This window comes from Myiozetetes cayanensis, unplaced genomic scaffold (genome assembly GCF_022539395.1).
Source record: "Myiozetetes cayanensis isolate MyiCay16 unplaced genomic scaffold, myiCay2020 scf2-11, whole genome shotgun sequence".
In the NCBI taxonomy this organism is placed as follows: domain Eukaryota; kingdom Metazoa; phylum Chordata; class Aves; order Passeriformes; family Tyrannidae; genus Myiozetetes; species Myiozetetes cayanensis.
Window position 1 is genome coordinate 79,173,877 of NW_026087411.1, and position 21,016 is coordinate 79,194,892.

General features: G+C 39.8%; 2 protein-coding genes across 6 annotated transcripts in view; one reads left to right on the forward strand and one right to left on the reverse strand.

The window, feature by feature from the left end:
* ORC3 (origin recognition complex subunit 3) overlaps positions 1–7,021 on the reverse strand; it is a 32,597-nt gene extending 25,576 nt beyond the window's left edge. Inside the window, exons 1-4 of one of the 3 annotated variants that reach the window (XM_050315087.1) lie at positions 6,915–7,021; positions 4,456–4,510; positions 3,565–3,662; positions 915–1,059 (exon numbers count right to left, since the gene is read on the reverse strand). In XM_050315087.1, the coding sequence (XP_050171044.1) occupies positions 915–1,059; positions 3,565–3,662; positions 4,456–4,510; positions 6,915–6,938 (322 nt within the window). In that variant the 5' untranslated portion in view covers positions 6,939–7,021. Of the gene's footprint in view, positions 1–914; positions 1,060–1,577; positions 1,851–3,564; positions 3,663–4,455; positions 4,511–6,914 lie in introns of those variants that run through there. The other 2 variants (XM_050315088.1, XM_050315089.1) reach the window with 2 other exon arrangements.
* A 109-nt stretch (positions 7,022–7,130) lies between these two features.
* The window catches only part of RARS2 (arginyl-tRNA synthetase 2, mitochondrial), a 37,032-nt gene continuing 23,146 nt past the window's right edge, over positions 7,131–21,016 (forward strand). Inside the window, exons 1-8 of one of the 3 annotated variants that reach the window (XM_050316635.1) lie at positions 7,131–7,188; positions 7,907–7,980; positions 8,596–8,701; positions 11,635–11,718; positions 12,779–12,876; positions 13,602–13,657; positions 15,211–15,294; positions 18,883–18,959. In XM_050316635.1, the coding sequence (XP_050172592.1) occupies positions 7,141–7,188; positions 7,907–7,980; positions 8,596–8,701; positions 11,635–11,718; positions 12,779–12,876; positions 13,602–13,657; positions 15,211–15,294; positions 18,883–18,959 (627 nt within the window). In that variant the 5' untranslated portion in view covers positions 7,131–7,140. Of the gene's footprint in view, positions 7,189–7,906; positions 7,981–8,595; positions 8,775–10,779; positions 10,808–11,634; positions 11,719–12,778; positions 12,877–13,601; positions 13,658–15,210; positions 15,295–18,882; positions 18,960–21,016 lie in introns of those variants that run through there. The other 2 variants (XM_050316636.1, XM_050316637.1) reach the window with 2 other exon arrangements.

Below are 21,016 nucleotides of genomic sequence, written 5' to 3' on the forward strand. Positions count from 1 at the left end.
CACCTTCTGCAGAAGAATACCGCATATGCCCAAGTTCTGGATCATCACATGGCTTATGTAAAGAGGAAAATTACTATAAATGAGTAGGAATCTCCATCTGGATTCATTATGAACTACCTAGTATTTAATGCCTTTATTAGTATCCTTACTCAAACAAACAAAAAAAAATAAGAACAAGCCCCTCCAGAAGGCAATTTAGAGCTGCTTTCACAGAAATATTCAGAGCAGAAGCTTCTTGCCTTCTACTGTCTATAAGAGCAGAGTACCTTCCACTCTTTGTTAGTGCTCATGTGGTAAGTTTGAAGCACTGGCCTGATTTTAGGTTCCCTAAACTCATCCACTGAAAATGCAATTAACTTACTCTGAATCAGGTTTAGGATTATAACTACAAACCTTTGAAAGAAAGGAGCACGGAAAAAAAAGGAAAAAAAAAAGACTTCAGAACTTTACTATCTTTAGTAATATGATATTCAGGTATTTTTTTCATTCTCTGTTCCTTTTCCAAGATAGAGACACTGCTTTCCTACATGCAAAGATGCACTGAAAGAACATATATCAAACACAGAAGCTATGTAATTTCATGTTTAAGTCACAGAAACCACCAAGCATGTTGGTGGTAGAAACAGGGACAGAATCAAAGTACCTCCAGTGCGTCAGTGCTACCCTCTGCCTAAGAAAGGGGGTAACAACCCCACTTTAGAGAAGGTGTTGACTTACTGGACTATTGTGCATATAGACAAAAGGGGAGGGAGGTTTTATCTTGCTTCCTTCTCCCAGCCCAATCTCTTCTGTTAACATTTTTGAAGCTGATATTGCTCCCAGTAACTGCTGGGAGTCAGCAATGTAATTTTCTTTGATCTCCCCGTCAGTTTTAAATAGATGTACGTAGCAAAATGTAACTCAAAAAAAATTACCTAAGACAAGAGCTGCAGTAGGGATTTCTCTGAACTTCATCCGGCAAGTCCATTCTGTTGTCTTCTTTTGAAACTCAGAATGAGACCGGCTCAAAAAACTCACCAGGTTATCAAGCACCTGCTTATTCAAGTCTTCCTGTACTTTCTGTAAACATACATGAAGAGATTTTATTTATAAAAATGTGAAAACACCAGAGTATCACTCTGGAAAAGTCACATGAACTGGAATTTCAGTCCTTGCTACAAAAACCAGGTTTGGTCATGGCTGTTTCTTGTGTGGTCTAAAAACCAATATCTTCACATTAAAGCTAAAATTACCATATTTTAGCCCTGCACTTTTTGTTTCTAGCCTGGATCCCGGTAGTTCAACTGGAATTCCTTGCCTCACAGGAAAACGACATTCCTGAAAGCCCTTGATGAAATTTATCATAATAAAAACATTTGCAAGGCCACTTCTGACAGCAGGAGTCAAAACTGGGATACCTTGCAATACTGAAACATAAAAGCCATCCAAAATTCACCTTCCAAAAACAAAGGACAGTTCCTACTGTACTTTTGTCGGGTTTTCATGTTGTGAGAAGCAGATGACAGATGGCGCTGCCACAATCACACCACAGTTCACGACAGACATACAAAGAACAAGAGTGCTCCACGACAAAGTACCTGGAAGTCAAATCCTTTTCATTTTTCAACACCTCAAGGACATACTAGTGACCAGCACAAGCACATGGCCTGCCCACAAATCATCAGGTAGGAGTACTCTGGCAAGAACTCTGGAGAACATCCTGGGAGGCTCCCTTAGCACACCACCAAAACCCCTAGAATAAAAATCCAAACCAGCAAACCACACCCTTCCCAAGTATTCTTCCACAGATAAGGTTTACTACACCAGAGCTTGAAAGTTTATAAGAAATGAAATCCCAGCTAGGAAAAGCCCTCACTTACCTGGTCTGACCTCACAGACAATGCTGCTTTGAGCAGAAGTTCAGATTAGAGACTTTATAATGCACTTTCCAACCTGAATTATCACACTATTTATTATGCAAAAAATATCATCAGCCAACAGTGGGATGAAAGGATGGTAATTCAAAACTCATTAGGAAAAGCATCACAGATACCCTAGAAGCTGGATGAAGAAAATTCTATGTGTAGCAGCAAAAGTAACTGCAGTTATTCTGGCCTTGGGCAATTCAAACTCTAAGGATAGGTCCTTATAAATTTACCAGTGTAGGATGAACTGTCTTCCATCAGGAGGAGTAAGACCAAGAAAGCATTTAACAAACTCCTAACAGCCTCAAAGAAAACAAAGATTTAGAGCAGGACACAGTGATGATTTTCCAGATGGGAAGCACAGTGGCTATGTGCCTCTCACTCCTGCTCTGTGTGAGTGGTTAAGGGATGCTTTCACTGTGATGGGCTGTGCTTGCTGCTCTGGGAGAAATCCTTGAAGAGCACTAGGAAATAATCCAACACTTCTTCAACCAAAAAATCCTGGAGCCACTGTTGGCCATGCAGGAGATTTGTCTCAAAAGTCTTGACAATACTGTGCCAAAGAAAGAACATCCAAGAAAGATCTGCCAGAAGTAGCCACAGAAAGTCAGCTTCCCTATAACCCACCACGTAGCTGCCAAAGTGGTTTCTGGTGCAGCTGCCACCATTACTGCCAATGATGGTTGTTAACCCATCGAGCTGTAGCAGTTGTCAGACAGATACCAAATACACCTCCACAAACTTCCGTGTGCTCTCTCTGACTGGCACTGTGAGCTCCTGTGCTGCTTTACACAGCCTGGCTAATCATGGTTTGAAAAGGTGCTGAGTAGTCCAAGTGAGCTGGATCATGGAATAGTAGGAACAGAATTACAGGAATTTATGATTTTAGCCCAAGGGTCCAGATTTTAAGCTACATCCATCTGGTTTCTACTGCATATCCCAAAACAAACTTTGGGAAAAAATTTCTCATAATGTCTAGAGCCCGAAAGCAAGCAGAGGAACACGGAATACTTGTCCAGAATCCATGACACTCAACAGAGAAGGAAATCCCTGCTGTACGGAAGCAATTAGTCATACTACAATGCAAGCCAGCTGGCTACACGGACACAACAACAGCATGTCATGTAGCACACAACAATTAGGAGGCCACAGTTCAGTATGAAATTAACTCTGTCCCCCCACCAGACAAGCCCATTCACACTGTCTGTACTATATTTGCAGCTGTGTCATTTGGTACTTGACATCCATGCAGTTGTAATCACATAAATCCACCGTGAGACCTGGACTGCCGTGTATGAACTCTGTAACACTGAGGTCAAGACCAGCCTAAAATCCTCAGAGGGCTGGCAAGCATTAACTGAAATGAAGGCAGAAGACAGCAGTATGCCAGGAGTTAATAAAAAGGACAATTAGTAAGAAGAGAAGCTTAGGAGCAGCAGGTTGAAGCATCAAAAGCATGCAGTTCTGTGGTTACACGTAATGTGTAAGTGATGGATTTATTATTACTATTTTATATTCTGGACAAGGATTTCAGTCTCAGTCAATCCTTCTGCGTTAACTAACTGCCCTTTTAAGCATGTAAAAAAGATCTCCAGAAACAAAGAAGCAAGCAGCATTGTTATAAATACAAAACACTGCCCTAATACTGCACAAGACTCACCTCTGTTTCTGACTTGATTTGATTCCACAAAGACTGACAAGTAACAAACCGCAACTCAGCATCCTCTGAATTATCATTTCTGATTCCAAAATCATAAGCTAGAAACACAGAAAGCAAAGCACAAATAAGCTCATGAGAACAAAATAATTTTTTCTTGAGAATAAAACAACTGAAACAAACATCTTAATATACAAATATATTAGAGGGAGATGACTTTTCTCTTAACCAATTAATTAACTGCTGGTATCTGGTAAAGTAAGTGAGTTTAACCTGGGAATAAGAATTGTAAGTTTCCTAATCAAATCTCAATCAGCAACTATTTAAGAAGTGTTATTTGTGGCTCCAATAAGAGTTAGTCCTGTTCAGTTTTTCCCAAATGATAACACACGTAAATACACATGTAGAGAAAATGTATGCAGCAAATACTAGCGGACAGAAGCCATGGGATCTTCACAGGTGGCTCTTCTTTCTTCTTTTACACAAGAAACTCAGGCAAACTACACAGAATATGAGACTTATTGGTGGGATATAATTTCTGACTCCCATAGCTTAAAAGCTTATCAGCTAGTAAACAATGTATGGTAGAATTGTGTCGAGGTTTTGACTCTGGCTGGAACCCATGACACATTGTAAGGAGTTTTCTGGCAAAAAAATGTGCAAGGACAATGACAGCTATACAGTCTTGATTGCTGGAGATGAAAAAAACCCACATTTACAGCAGCCAATAATTTGGTTGCATTCCTCCAAAGAAATGAGTTTTCAGTGATGAAGAAGAAACAGAAAACCTCACACAGCTATGACAGGACTCATCATAAAAATTCTATTAGATGTGATGAACCTTCCAGGATTAACCCTTCTCAAGCACAGAAATATATACGAAAATGCACTAACCTGTTCTCTCAGACAATTTTCTCTTCTTGGCACTTGGTTTAAAAACAAAGCAGCCCTAGAGAATAGCAAAAAAAAAATACAGACTTCAATATGAGCATCAATCTGACTGGCTCCTGAGGCCACTTTATTACCCTTTAATTTCAGTGCTCCATTGAACCAGTAATTTGAACTGAATTGGCAGCCTCTTAAGAATATCAAGTTACATATTGTCCCTTTATATTCCTGTTTCAAGTTGGAACACTAGTGGAAGCAGTATCCCAGCACAATTGTGAGGAACTTTTACATCTTTCCACTACATTCTGCAATTTAGCAGCATTCTGCAATTATAAAAGCAGCATATTCTTTAAAAGTCTCAAAACCTCCAACAGGTTTAGAATTAAGAGGAAATTATTCCCTGGGGACTGCACCAGTACAGTTTTCTTACTACAGTTTCAGTTAAAAACAAAAGGTAGGAGGCTGAGATGAATAGAAGATGTGATCCAGAACAATGCAATGAGTATTTACTAAGCCATTTACAAAAGCAAATGAGCACACCCAAGCTAGAGGACAATTGCATCCCAACTCAGAGAAGTAGATGGTTAGAAGCAGAATGACAAATGGTTTTGAAAGGGTTCAGACAAAAACCCCTGTTCGAAGGAATTCCTCCAGATAGAAGGCATCTCCCAGTTAGGCCTATTTCATCACAAAGTAATAAGTTTTGAATTTGGGGAGATTTTTTCATTTTCCTCTAGAAAATCTGAAATTTCTTCCCCCTTCCTCTCTACAGAAGCTCATCTCTTTTGAAGAGTTCTAATGATTTCCTATATACCAGAAATCTCAAAACTCTCGCTGTAAGGTTCTTACGCCACAACAAGGGGGAAGGAAACATGTAAACGTTGAAAATAAACAGATTCAATCCTGTATTTTTCAATGGAGATGCTAATACAAGTAAGGGTTACTGAACTCGACCTAGGATAGAGTTCAGCCACTACTGTAAGAATGATGTAGTGAAAATCAAACACCAGAGGTTTATTCAATTCTGATCACAGTCGCCACTCCGTTGCATGACTTCAGACATTTCCTTTCTTATAAAAGTAAGACACTACACTGACCTCCTCTGAGAAACAGCCTTATGAACTGGAGATGCCTTCAGATACTTTCCATTTTACCATGTATATTAAGGAGCATTTAAAACCAGCTGGACAAAAGTTATGGTTATTTTACAGGTGCTAAACACTCTGGAACAATTTCAAAGCAAGAACTTAAGTTACAGATCTATTCATGCTGCACAAATGGAATTGGCCAGAATAACTGTAAATCACTTATATAAAAGAAGAATATATGCTTAATCAGACCAAACACAAATACTACTGAATGCTTTACAAGCATTGTATTTCCCTACACCACTGAATGTAGCTGAGACCTGCATATAAAACTGCAAAGTACTACACAAAAGACTTGGGAGGCAAAGTGGAGTGACACATTTCACTACCAAACTAAAAGGCAACAGCCATTTCCTGAAGTGAAATCCACCTGTTTTGGATTAAGTTTTAAGTTTATTTGCAAGCGCTTCCCTTCGCTCCTGAAAGTAATAATCTGCACAGCAACTTCCACACTAAAAGATCCAGCTTGCACATCAATACTGGGTGAAAAACAATGTAACAGGAGTCTTGTGATGATAAAACAGATGCTGTGAAACCACTGCTGTTGTTCACTCTACGATCAAGCACGAGATTAAACGTCAAATGTTTCAATATAACATTTTAAGTCTTGCTATGCAGTAACACTCTGATAAATGCACTGTCCCTACTGCCAGCCCTGACTATGGGACAGATAAAAGCTTCCACTTCGGAAATACCAAGGCAATAACAGATACTTAACATCACGTGTGGGTGACAGCACTTTAATCTTTAATTTCTGCACTGAGTTAGTTTTGGGGGTCAGAAGCAACGAGCGTTCGAAAGCGGCAGCAAGAGGTGCCAACAGGGCTCAGCTGACAAAACCTGCAGGCACTGCATCCCTGCTCTGCTCCAGGCGAGCCTTTCTATGGCGCCAACAGGACAGCGGAGCAGGCGGATGGATGGCCGTGTGTCAGTCACCGATCACGGCGTGATTCCCGGGGGTGTTCTGGGCAGGGCCAAGAGCTGGGCTCGATGGTCCTCGTGGGTCCCTTCCACCTCAGAATATTCTGTGGCTCTGTGTGACTGCGGTGAGGACAGAAAGCGCCTTGGGCGAAACGGGACAGGGAGGGAACCGGGGCACGGATGGAAAGCCACCAAAGCTTTGGGAAGGGACGAGCAGCGGAACGGGACAACGGGGAACCTGGGCATAAGGGGCGTGGGAAGCAGGAACGGATGGAGGAGGCGGGAAGAGGAGAGGCGCGGGGCGCGGCGGGCGAAGCCGCGGGTCCACCTCCTCCAGCACCCTCACAACCCGCGCTGCTCCCCGGGGAGACCCCCGCCCTCTCTCCCGCGCCTCACCTTGGATACGGAGCACGTGCTCATGTCGCCCCACGCCCCGGCGACACCGGACAGGAGGAGGAGGAGGAGCAGGAGGCGGAGGAGGAAGGACGGCACGGGACTGTGGCGCACGCGCGCTCCCGGCGCGTTGCCTCCCCCCGTAAGGCGAGGGTGGTACGGCCCAGCCCGCCCCTGGGCGGGCCGGAGGAGCGGCGCCAGGCAAAAAGGCGGGGGGGGCGGTGCGGCCATGGCGGTGGGGTCCTTGCGGTCCTTGCGCAGCAGCATCGCCTCGCAGGTACGCGGCGCTCCCTCCATCCATCCCTCCCTCCTTCCCGCCGCCGGGGAGGGCAGCGCGCCGCCACCGGGACGGCCCCTTCGCGCCCTCGCTGCGAGTCCCCCCGCGCTGCCCGGGCGTCTCGCAGTGGGCGCGACCCACAGCCCAGCTGGGACCGGGGTAAACTCGAGTGATGCGTAGCGACCATCCCTGGAAGTGTTCAAGGCCCAGTGGGATGGCGCCCTGAGTAGCCTGCCCTAGTGGAAGGTGCCCCTGCCCGTGGCAGGGAGTTGGAGCTTTAAGGCCTTTAAGGTCCCAGCCACCCCAAACCATTCTGCCATTCCATGAGTACTTCGGGCGATAATGGCACGCGAGGGTTTGATGGGATCCTCTGTGGGGACAAAAAACCCTCCTCTGTGGTGTTTTGCCTTGCCTTTTTTCCTAAGGCTCCCTTACCGTTTGTTGAGTTTGTGTCGCGTGTTTTGTTCTATTGTTCATAATATTTAATAAGTCTTTCCTTTTTCGCCTGGATTTAAATTTGCTTTCAAATACAAACAATGCATCCCCCGTGGGTATTTAAAGAGGGAGCAGTATTTTTCCTTAGTTTTTGTTTGTTTGTTTGTTTATGTGTATTTGGGGTTTTGTTGTTTTTGTTTGGTGTTTTTTTGGTGTGTGTTTTTTGGGTTTTGTTTGTTTGGTTTTTTTACTTAAGCCAATTTGTTCTTTATTTCCAATTTAGCTTTCAAAGGTTTTGGATCTGCCACCAGAAAATTTAATAAAGTCCATATCTGCCGTTCCCGTCTCCAAAAAACGGTAGTTGTTTACATTTTATCTTACAATGCTATGTCATGTTTTATTATTTCATGTCATGCTTATTTTTGCAAGAACTTTACTTTAGGTAGAAAGAAATACAGAAAAAACCCAAACCTTATATACCAATTTAATTGTAAGAAGATAGTTCAATCTAATTAAATCACTGTGTTTTTTCAAGCAAGCTCAAAATAAATATAATTTCTTAGAAGCCTCTACAAATTACGGGCAGTGCTTGGATGGCAAATGCTTCAACATTAATGATCTGAATGTGAAACTACCTAGAACCAATGTGAAGTTATAAGGGGATTCTTTCTCAGTGTCCTGCTCAAGAGTGGTAATGATGTTAGCAAGTAAATGACACTCACTCATGAACATAATTTTTGTTTATTCTGAAATTGTGTTCTTACCATATCTACTTTTTGATTGTATTAGAACAAAGGTAATATTTGGTCTTCTATTGCAGCTTTCTAAACATAGTGAACTTTCAGATATCTGTGACTGGGTTAGGCTTGGCAACAAGACTTGTGATATGCAGAGTCAGCCTGGATCTGCCAGATCTCCCCAAGCATTGCAACAGGGTTTTTTTCCTGATTTTCATATGTGCTTTTTTTTCAGGCATGTTGCTGATTTCCAGCTCTCCATCGATTCTGTAATAGAAAACAGTTCTAGAGATTGCTTAGCACAAGACTTGCATCTTCAAGCTCAGAAGCTGGCTGAAAGGGTATGCTGATGCATTCATCCTATATTTATGCAATAACAAACTTACAGACTGGAGGTGTAAGGGACATCATAAGGTAAAAAGTGTTCTTTCTCCAAACGTCTGTCTGGGTCAGAGTGGTCTGATGACTGCACTTGTTATTGTACACAGAATCTTCACAGGGAATTGGAGAAGCATTTTTAGTTGAGGTTCTTGTGAAATTGTTGTTTTCAAGTAGTTTGAGAGAAATAATACTGGTGGAGTAAGGTGGGTATCTAAAGGCTATGCCACGGTCTGTACCATTGCCAGCACTTGAGTAAGAAATTGAGTGTGTGATGATGGCTTGGAAAGCCAAAGATGCAAAATCCAGCACTAAAAAAACAATGGATAAATTTAGACTTTGAGACAAACAGGCCAAACGTTCAAATCCCTACCTAGTGTGAGAAGGAATCAGTAGGGTTGCTCTACAATCAGAAGTTAAAAAGGAGAAATAAACCCATTTGTAATACTGTTGAGAAGCTAAATTATTTTTCATCTCATTTTTCGCTGCTGAGATGCTGAAGGCATCCGTAACTTGGACCTGTTCTTTTAACAAGATGTTAACAAGATGTGTCCTGAGTCGGGTGAAAGAACTGATGGTGCACAGATGTACAACCGAAAGTTCTGAAACAGTTTAGAGATTTTCTAGACCCATAAAATAATTGAAGTTGGAAAGGACCTTAGGAAGTTATCTGTTCCCATCTCCTTCCCAGTGCAGATTGCTGAATGTGTTTGGATAAGGTTGCTGAGGACTTTTAAACTGCAGTCAGGTGTTGAAAGCCTCCAAAGATCTGACAACCTCCTTTGTCATCTGTTTCAATGACTGGCATTGTCGTGGCAACAAGTTTTTAATGTTGTGTCCGGTCTTTCATTTTAAAAACAGCTGCTATTCCCAGTATTTAGGAAGCTGAAAATTGCCCCCCACTCCTTTATTGTTTGTGGCTCATTAAATAAACCTGGGACATTTAGCCCTACAGCTTTATATGGAGGAGCAATTGTAACAGTAAAGAAGAACAGACTAACAGTGTAAGCCCCTAAACTGCATAGACCATGCCAGTTAGACAAAGAAAAAAAAAATCCATAATCTCTTAAGAATGTTTTTTGTTGAGTGATGAATAAAGAAGATGCATTTAATATAACTTGTTTAAATTGGTCATATCTTCTACAAAGATGATGAGCAGTGTATAAACTAACAAAGTAAGGCTGTATCTAAAACTAGCAGAGACAGCAAAATGCAGGCGGTTTTTGTCATGATAAACAGGTGTTGGAGTGCCTTAACATTCAGCAGTATGCTTTTAGCCACTTCTGAGGAAATAGGTCACAATATTTGAAATAAAGATATTTAGGTTAGGCAGAAGAGATGGCAGTGTTCCCTGTTGACTAAAATTGCCTAAATGATATGGCACCGTGGTACTAAATGAAACGTAATGTGCTCTGGGCACTGAGAATTGTGTGTCAAAGGGATCTTGTTTCCATGGGCTTTTGATTTCATCTGGCTGGCTGATTCTTGTTTCACTTTTGTACTGTTAGTTCTTTGTGCAGGGGACATTGTGCTGGGGGTTTCTGTGCCTCTGTAGAGCACAGTGGCATTCTAGTTCAAGCCTTGGGCATGGGGAAATCTGGTTACTAAAGAACCACAGGGCATTTGGAGGAGAGGTTGTTAAAGCTATGGAGAGGCCAGATCAGCTCTCATATTAAAGAGATGAAAACTACTGACATGCCAAATGACAGATTATGTAGAAAACATTTATCAGAACAAATGTTATGGAGAAAGTCCAGTGTATATTTCTTTTTTTTTTCTCTGCCCCATAAGTAGAAAGGACCTTCTGTAAAACAGTAAGATGGGAAATTCAGTGTAAATACAGCAAATGTTTGGGGATTTTTTTATATATCTTGTGAATTAACACTGGTGTTTGTTGTTATCAGAGCTTGTGAAGGTTAGAGAACTTCAAGGCTAGCTGTCATTTCTCCTGGTTAGGTCAGTGTCTAAGCTGGAGACCTAGCATGGTTGTACAATTTCCTCTTCATGCTGATGTGCTTCACTAGAAATGTATGGCTTGCCTCTCTCAAAGATTTTAACCAAGTAATAAGGTTTGTGTCATTTCTTTACATGCTTTCCAGCCCTCTTTTTTTTTTTTTTTTGACAGTTTCTTGGCTATGAAAGCTAGTTTAATAAGAAGCTCTCAAACCTGTCAGGTTGAGATCCAAAACTCTCAACCCGTGAAGAGACCCAAATATCTGTTGACATCAGGTGCTGGTTACCCAAATATGGCTTATGGGTTCATAATTTTCAAAACATGGATAATTGTAAATGAAATTCTTAATAAATTGGCCTTTAACGTCTTTATTTTATACAGAACCACAGCATATTCTGAGTTGGAAGGGACCCACAAATCCTCCAGTCCAGCTCTTAAATGGATGGCCCATACAAGGATTGGACCCATGACCCTGTTCCTATTAGCACCATGCTCGAACCAGCTGAGCCAATCTCAGCGTATATTTTGTGTCACTGGCCACTGCAGCCCATTGTCACTAAAGTTCTTGAGTTGTTTCTGTTAAGTGCTGTCAGGTACTGTGTAAGTTTTCAGATGTATCTCAGCTTTTGCCTGTACAAAGAGTTCAGCTACTGCTCCCAGTCAAAAGAAAACACAGACTGTGCGCAGACAGGAGCTGAAATAGAACATATGTGTGACATTTCAAGCTGAGTTGTATCCAGGCCTGTTAAGCAGGGATGGGAAATAATAAAACTGTTCCTTTTCCAACAGGATTGATGAAATGATCCATTTCTGATTGCTTCAAACTAGCAAATAACATTTAATGTTTACAGTGGACTAAATTAATATTTATAGTGGATCAAATTACAGTTTTCCAGTTTACCTGTTTTCATGTAGAGTTTCTGGTTTATTTTGTTCTTTTAGCTAAAATGTGATGCTGTAGTGAGTGAAATCAGCGCTGGTCCAGGAACAGTGAACTTTACAATAAACAGGGAATTATTAGCAAAGGTGAGTAGTATCTTTCCCATGCTTTAAGGTAAAAACAAATTCTTCAGTATAAAACTATGGAACACCTACTGTTGCCTTGGAAAGGTGTTTTCTGTGTAAAACAGTCTTTCATAAATTCTCTTTGAGGATCTCTGTTGCTGATTTATGTAGGCCTAGAGTTTGGAATGAGGCTCACAAAAATCGATCCTTATGAGGAAACAATGTATCTACCATTCACTGATAACCGTAACTCCTCTTTTTTCCTCTGTCTCTTTGCTCTAAAGTGCAGTCCTGGTTACTTGGTTAAGTCTTTTGAGTTTTTACAGTTCACAACTCAAAACCTTTGATCTTGCATGTAAAGACTCTTGTTTTTATTTTTTACCTCAAATAAAAATATTTGATAGCAGATCTATCCTTACACACTTCACTACCAAAAAAAAAAAAAAAAAAAGTCAAGGAAAAAAATCAAAGGGAAGAAATATTCCTCGACATCCTGACTGAAGGTATATACCTAATGCTTATAACTGAGCCAATGCATATTAGGGTTGGCTGATTAAAGAAGCCACAGTTCTTGATGATAAATGACTTCAAGTCTGGAATAAGTCTGCATAGGATTCCTCTTCCCACAGGCTGTGTTGAGGAAATATTGTAAGGTATTTTACATAGGCTCCATGTCAAAGCAGACGTATTTTTGTACAGGGCCATTCATAGCGGCATTACAGACCTGCAGGTGGGGGAAAAGAAGAAGGAGTGTTTGGACACAAAGAGGATTGAACAGTTGGCTTTCCTTGGCACTAAAGAAGCAGAAAATAGAAATTTTTTACAAAATTTAGCCTTGATTTTCACCAAAACTCTGCCTACACTTTCTTTAACATTTTTAGTTGATCAGATACAGTTTTCAAAAGGTAATGGCATTTTCTTCTGCATATGAGACCTTGTTTGCTTGGCAGACCACCCATCTAATATAAAGGATAAAGGATGTGGATCAATCTCCTGTGTGGCTGGTAAACAGTTTTCCTGATGACGCTTTCTGTTGTTGAAACTTTCTTTTGTATTTTTTTTCATCTTCCTTGTGCTTTAGACCGTGTTGCAGCAGGTGTTCCAAGATGGCTCAGAGTATGGAGTAAAAAGTGAACTTTTCTCTACCATGCCTAGAGAAAAGGCAGTGGTTGAGTTCAGGTAAGCACATGTGAGGAGTCCTTTGAGAGAATTTCCTTTTCTGCTGATTGATATTTGCTGGTTGGTATTCATTGCTGTAATGTACGATGCCTGTGATGGTAAATAATACTTTTACAGCATTATTCAGCTGTATTTAATACTGTAATGTTAATTTGCCAAGTAGAATATAAGTTATATTTAGGGAACTGAGGCTTTTTCCCAGAATATATTTTCGGTATTTAAAGGGTTCATGCCTCACACTGCCCTTCACTAAGAATATTCTCATTTAGTGCATAGTAGCATTCAGTTTTTAAGTAAGCTTCTTTTGTTATCAAGAAACGTGATGTGAATTTTCAGCCACAAACCCATTTCTTTCGTCACTTTAATACCTTTCTCCCTGACTTATTAAAGCAGCCAGGCATTTGTCTTGCTAAATCTCAATTGCTGGCCTCAAAATTTCTATCTGGTGCAATTTTGGTTACAGTCACCTGCTTGTTGGTTTTGGGGTGTTTGGTGGTTTCTTTTTTCCCTACAACACTGGTCATTAAATGATACTGGAGGAAAGACTGGTTGGATAGGAAAATCTGCTGTCTGGAACAGAGGCTGAGCAGGGAATCTTAAGAGAAAATTAGAAATGGTGGTTTTATTTCAGCTCTTCTGCTAGGTGCATGAGTTCAATTATTTTGACTTGGTGATCTGGTAGTCTTGTACACTGAATGAACATAATTTGTGAAAATTTGTTACAGCTCCCCTAATATTGCCAAAAAGTTTCACATAGGACACTTGCGTTCCACAATAGTAGGTAAGTGTGCATTTAACTGCCTTCTAAAAGGGCTGCTTTGTCTTCCTGTTTCACTTGACAGGGGAGCACTGCAAACCTGTCACTCCTCTGGTGGAGGGACCATGTGAGGCTCAACTTGCTAATTAAAAACCTTTTGCTTATTATGCAGTGAGGAGAAGAAAGTGGTGTGTTGCTGGCAGATTTAAGTCACATGTAATGTAGTTTTATGGCTGTGAATATTAAATGAAGTAGTTTAAAATTGGTCTACAAAGACATCCAAGGCAGTTTTCATTGAGGTGTGATGAGTCCTTTGAATTTTAAATTCCCAATTTGCAGTGGACTGCAGAACAGTCAGATAGTTATGTCTTGGTGTCTGTCTTGGAAAAAGCTTGCTTTTTTATCTTAGTTACTTTATGCCAGTATTACTGGCACAGTTACTGTAATTTCTAATGGTATAATTAAGAAGTTTATTGTGCAGTACTCTAGTGGCACATGGAAAACATTATTTCTCCCTCATTTCCCTTTCTCACAATAAAAACTAGGAGGTTATTAGAAGATCTTACAGCATCTGTGCATCTAATAATGTTTTAGTCCTAAAGTACTTAAAGTATCATGTATAATTATTAATTACATAAAGTTGATAACTGCCTGTTCGTGGACTGATGGTTGAGTGAGATTACTCTTTGTGTTCCGTTTCTGGACCCTTTATTACAGGAAAAAAACCACTTTCTAAAACAATTGTGTAGATCAGTTTGTCCCCTAGTAAGAGAATGAGTTTACAGAGAATGTGATTGAAAGTAATTGCAAGCTCTAATATGGTGTTATAACAACAGAAGAAGTTTTCTACATCCTTTACATCAGTATTGTTAATAAAAGACACCCTTGAAACACAGGAAAGTGGAAGAAGGGATGTGGGTATTTCTTCTTTGTAATTCTATGGGCGTTGCTAAGCTCAGGAGAGAGATGAAGGGGTTTTGTTGTAACAACAGCTAGAACTAAGATGTCCTTATGTGATAGGATAAGTTTGGGGTGTAGTGTGTTAAGTGCAGAGCTCAGAACTGCTCCAGCAGTGTATAGAGATTCAGGACTTGATGTTCTCTGTTTAACATCACAGTTGACAGGAGTTTATGAATTTTGAGTGCTTGCCTAACCTCCTACTATAAGGTTGCCTGACTGTGATGGAATTATATATACATGTGTGTATACACACGTATTTGTGAGAATACAAGAAGACTTTAAAAGGTGTTTTTTACGATTACATACTTTGCAGTATATGCACGCACATACACCTGTGTATGTTTTTATCACTGTTTTGTGGGATACTTTATGGTACTTTTCAAATGCATGACATTTCTTTTCCTGCTCAGAAAGAAACTTGCTTTTTACTATTACTCCTACTATTGCTTTTAGTTGTGAAGTATTTTAGGAAATTCTATGGAGTGCTCCATCTGATTGCTTTTCCTCTTCCTTTTGAATACAGATCATACAAAACTGTAGAAACCAGGAACTTTGCAGGGATGAGACTACCTACAACTGAATAGTAATACCTTTTTTTTTTTTTTTTTCCTTACCAGGGAATTTTATAGCAAATCTCAAACTTGCACTGGGACATGAAGTAGTAAGAATAAATTACCTTGGTGACTGGGGAATGCAGTTTGGTATGTTTTAATACTTGTTTATTCTGTGCCCTTTTCTACTGTATCATATGGTCTAGGTGTCCAGGTTCAGTTTTTGCTGGCCACTCTGTGCTCATAAAGAGTGATACCCTGTTTCCATGCATGTAATGTATAGTTAATTTCCTTAAAATATGAACAAAACAATCCAGACTGATTCATCAGCAGTATGACCTGTACTGCTGTACGAGAAATAACAGAAGGAAATTTACCCAACGGTCCTTCTGTCCCTCAGTAGCTCCTCTCTCAGGTGACTTGTGTGTAGTTTGGGAGTTATTTTCTGAGTATGCTTGTTACACCTTTGGAGTTCTCATGGCTGAGCAGACTTCTATTGCTGCCCCCAGACAAAAGCTGTACCTGCTACCGTAACTGTTGCACGTCTGCTGTGATCCTGTCTTCCTTGCTCAGACTGTGCATGTGTAACAGATGTGGAAGAGTAAGCTTGCTAACTTGCCTTGGCCACAACAATAGAATAATTGTAACAATGTGTATTTTATATTTGGGTTGTCTTTGTGTGTTCTCTTTATGTGGAGGTTTGTTTTTTTTTTTTTTTGGTGGTGGGGTTTTTTTGTTCCTTTTGGAAACTAGTTCATTATTCATAGAGCATAATTAATTTCTGCAGCAACCAAATTTTGGCAGTTTGGGGCCCAGGGAGTTTGTATCTTTAAAGATATCCCTACGCTTTCCTCAAAATATTCAGCTTCCGCTTAAAATGTAGCACAAGAGAGGTCTATAGGTGGAGAATGTGCAAGGGAATAGGTTGTGGAAAACTATCAATCATGTATGCCCACACATAGACACCCCTACCTCTTCTGAAATGTCCATCAGATAAGTGAGGACCAAAAAATCCTCTCATGTACAGCCAAGCATAGCTTGATATTTATTCCCTGACCACAGATCATTTAGGTCCAGTTGCTGGATCTATAGCCATCCCTCTTTTACGGCAGCTGACCCATCCATAGAATTCACAACTTTGTTGACTTCTGTTGTTAATCTTGCATTTTCAATTGAGCTGTATTTTCCTCTGGTTTTTTCCAATTTCCCCAAAAAAGCTGTTTTTGACATATTTTAGGCATTTTAAAAAAGGCTGTCATGCTCACTTCCTCATTCTTGAAACCTGGTACACCTGTGAAAACTATAAAAATCCCCCACTTCTTTTGTAATAGGCTTTGAAAAATATTTTTGAATGGGAAACACGAAGTGTGGTGTCCATTAAGCAGTTGCTTTTGCTTATTCCAGCCCTTATTTTGCCCCCTCCAATTTTAGTGGTACTGCTGGTTATAGGGACATCAAGGAATCAATTTTATGAGCAGAGTTGAGTTAATATATACTCTACTTTCACTCCATTTATGTATTCAGATTCCTAAGTGTAGATAACATAACTAAAATATTCAGTTTACCCATTATCCTTCTAGATTAAATTCCTGGGTTTTAGACAGTGCAGCATAACATTCTTATGACTGTGAGAGCAGTAATAGAATATTCTTTCCTTTGTTAAATTATTTCCTCCACAGCTTATCTTTCTTGATCCTGTTTCTGATGAAACAGTAGCTAATACTAGAGCTTTGCCTCACTTAGGATTTGTTTATAGGAATTGAATGTGGAATGAGTTCACCAAAAATTCAGTTTCATTATTGCACATTTCATTCATTTTTGACCCTTACACATAATTTTATCACTGTACTATTGTATAATCAATGTGGCAATGATAGTTAAGCAATGAAATGCAATGTGGTTAAAAGGCTTCTCAGCTGACCTCATTCTGTCTTTCTCTGAAGATACTAAATAGCACTCTGAAGTCTGAATATCAGGAATTTTATGTATTTTAATACTAAGTTTCCTGAAGGTATAAATATCACAATGCCTGTTATTTACACATATTTACCTGTTGAGCAGCACACAACTGACCTAGTAGTTCCAACTGTTTCTTTCAAAATAGGTGATCCCCTCTTTATCTGGGCTGGCTCAGCTCAAATATATGACAGGTATTATAACAAATAATATAGTCATGCTTCACAAAATTACAGCATTGAAATATTGTTATAGTGGTCCTTTCTCAGAAACTGTGCTGTAATTAACCATCTGTCAGCATTTCTTTTACAACTGCTGTTGTCAGAGGCTTTAAAGTTTAATAATTGAAAACATATTTTGCTGAAACAGGGCAGAGAAGTACTCAACCTTTAGGCAGTTTTGGGGCAGGTTTCTTAAGGTAACAATGTTTATGTAGCCGCACTGTCTGTCAATCTGTCTTCCTGTCACTCTGCTCCTAATAGATTTTGAACCCACTGGCCAACTTCAGCCAGATCTGACAAAGAAAAATGTCTCCAAGAAAACTAATTTCCTTTGGAATTGTGACAGTTGGCAGCTGAGTAGGGATAGAAATACAATGTAATGCCCTGTGGGAGAGAGTTAAGTTTTGTGTTTAGCCTGCCAGCAAACCAGTCAGCTCCTCTAAGTCAGAACTGTCCCAACACATGCTGCATCTTGCCAATAACTGGTGAGTGTACCAGGGTCTGGGGATAGTTCAGGGAAGACAGAAAATGTGTGGAAGGATGTGTTTGGGTTAAGTAAAAACTGGCAGTCGTGCTGGGGATTGGATTGTGAAGTCAGCGTTGAAGAGTGAAATATTTAGGTATACTAATATGTAAGAGAGATCATTAGGAAATCGAACTCTGATTGTAGACAAGCTGTCCTTAGCTAAACTTCCTTTCGGTAGGATTAGACTAATTTTATTTCCTAAACCCGAATCCGTTTTTCTTCCTTAAGTCTGCCATGGCTTCTGCTACACCCAGTGTTTCTTAGAGGGAAGTTCTTGAGACAGTGCTATTTGTTTAGTTGCAGAGGGTTTTTCGAAAGGATAACTGCGTAGCTGTTCCTACATCAGTCCTGGTCCTTGTCAACTCAGAGGAATAAGATGACCTTGAAGTTAGCCTCAGATAATCTAAGAGACATTACTGAAGGAGTTAGTGTGGTGTTTTTATTCAGACAGAAAGATTGGGATTTGGATTTCTTGCCCTTTCAGATGGCTTTTGGAAAGTGCTAAAGCCAAATTGGACATGTGAAAAGCGTGCAGCAAAAAAGTATTCCAAACATGCAGCAAAACGTTCCCTTGAAAATATTGCATGAGTGATATGTGGAATACCACACTGTGTTCCTGTTTCTATTGTCCTTGAAAAGATAATACTCTTAAGGGAGAAAGCAAAACAAAGAGTTTTGAGCATGATCTGTTCCTGGATAGTTTCCACTGTGTGACTTCTCATTTGCAGGTCATTGCTGTATAAAAGATGATTTTGTCTGCAAGTCCAGAAACACAAATTCCAATTATGAGGAATTGAAAAATGAACATAGTATTTCTTACTAGTTTCTAGCTATTATATTTTTGGGGTGTTTTTCTTGTGCAGTGGAATAATAGGTTATGCTTTTCATTTGTTTTTGTAGCATACACTATTATATTGTTTTAAAATGTAGGGCATTTGTTTTATTGGCTACAGTACTAAAACTAAACTTGCTTATGAAAATAACATAACATACTCTGGATTGTTGTCTAACTCTGTATTTAATTTGTTATTCAAGGCTTATTAGGTATTGGTTTCCAGTCCTTTGGCAACAAAGAAAAGCTAAAATCCAGTCCTTTACAACACCTGTTTGAGGTAAGTTCAGAGAAGACCCACTAGACACTTCAGAGGACAATCCATTTAACTTAGCTGTCACTTTTGTACAGAATGTGTACAAAAAGTGATTTTGATGAGTCTACAGGGTCATGAGGAAACTCACGTGGGATTTAAATGACCTTACTTGAAGGAGCAGTGCAAACTTGGGCTGTGACAGTAGAGACTACATCTGATGCTGTTGGTTTCCAAAGTTGTGAAAAGTGGCATGTATGCCTGTTGCTAATGGTTTTAGAATTTGATTTTCATTGCTCTATTGGCTGGGGATAAAGAATCTTGGAAGTATTTTGTATCTAATATGGAGCTTTAACATTTATAGCCAAGGAGGAGTGACCATCACTTTCCAGAAAGCTGCCCTGGCTCTGCAGAATGCTCTATCTGCCATGAGTGTGAAAGAGCCAGGAGTATTAGAAGGTGTGGTTTCTGCTGACAGCCATTCAGGAAATGCCTTGCAGCAGTAGGGAAGGCTGTTCTATTGCAGGAGATTGCCTTCTCGGTTACCCACCAAGCCCACAGGTGGTGCAAGTGCTGTCAATTGCATTTCTGTGTGTCAGGGACAAACCTGACTCAATGGACTCTCCCAGTTAGCAGTGAAGATTGAGGTAGCTTAACAAGCTTTGTCTTTCCAAGATTAATATGGTTTTAGTTGTTGGATTGGGCCATTCTAATATGCCTAATACCATCTGAGTCAGTACTCATTTCTTTAGCCTTTCCTGTATCACTTCCTTGTTTTCATACAGCGCAGTGAACCAAAAAGATTTTGTCAATTTTTGGTACTTGGAAGTGATCTTTGGGTGACAACCATGCTGGATGTAACATAGATACAATACACATAAAGGACTTACGCACTTACCTGCACAGATCCAATAACGATGTGGACAGGTGGACGAAATTTTCTGAGTGGCTGATGTTCAAGCCCTCATCCTCTAAAAGGAAGATCTCACATGTTGCTGAGGCTTTGTCAGGGTTCTTGTGCGGCACTGTCAGATGTTCTCTTGTTACTAAGCTGAGCTGTGCTTCACATTGTGAGCTGGATATGGGAACTATGGCCAGTGGTGTTCAGACAGCAGGATAATTGTTTTGCATAAATCTATTTATTGGCAAAGGAGCAAACTATGTTTGAATACTTGGATAGTCGACAGCTGAATGCATGTTAGTCAAATTGTTTATGTGGCAGAATAGCTCCTTCTGAGCTTGCCAGCTTCTTTGACCTAGGTAAATTTTGTTCTCTTATTCCTTCATCCCTGAGCCTTCTGAATTAAATTGATAGATTCTCAACATGGAGGTGTATTAGAGCTGTAGGACTGATTAAAGGAGAAAAAAAAAGCAGCAGTCATACTTTTGTGGTTGTGCATTGCTGTGTATTACTTTATTTATAATTTAAATCCATTCTTAGAATTTAAATTTTTAATACTTGAATTTTGCACTGAAGCTTTAAAATTGCAGCAGGGTGTAGGCTTTATGACCATGAAAAAATTACCTTCAAATGTAGAGAACAGTATTCAGTTAAGATGCAAAAGGTTCTAAAACAGTAGTTATTTGAGACCAAATTGATTTCTCAGATATTCCCAATTCCTAAGTGTTTGTTCAGCTGTATCCCAAGTTATATCAAAAACTGAGATGTGTTTCAAAGTGGGGTTTTTTTCTGCTGTTGTATGGAATTAATCTTTCCTTTTTGTTTAAAAACAACATTTCCACGGCACAGTTTCCATATAAATAAATGTATAGACAAATGTACCTTTCCAAATATCTTTGCACCTTCTATTTTGATCAAGAGGCAGATGCAAATATGCTTTTTGAATTTTTTTTTTGCCTTATAACATAAAAGATTTGGGATAGGCAGGCATTAGAATGTGTGAAACACAATGTTGTTCTTGGAACAGGTTGAATTTTTCCTCTACTTTAAATTTATTTTTCATAGTAGAACTAAGCAAACAATAACCTTTGAAGCTTGTCAGCAGTTAAAAATCTCCAAAAATCTTTAGACTTGAAGGGGAAAAGTGAGTTTTGCTCTGGAAAAGTTGGAACTCATTTGAGCA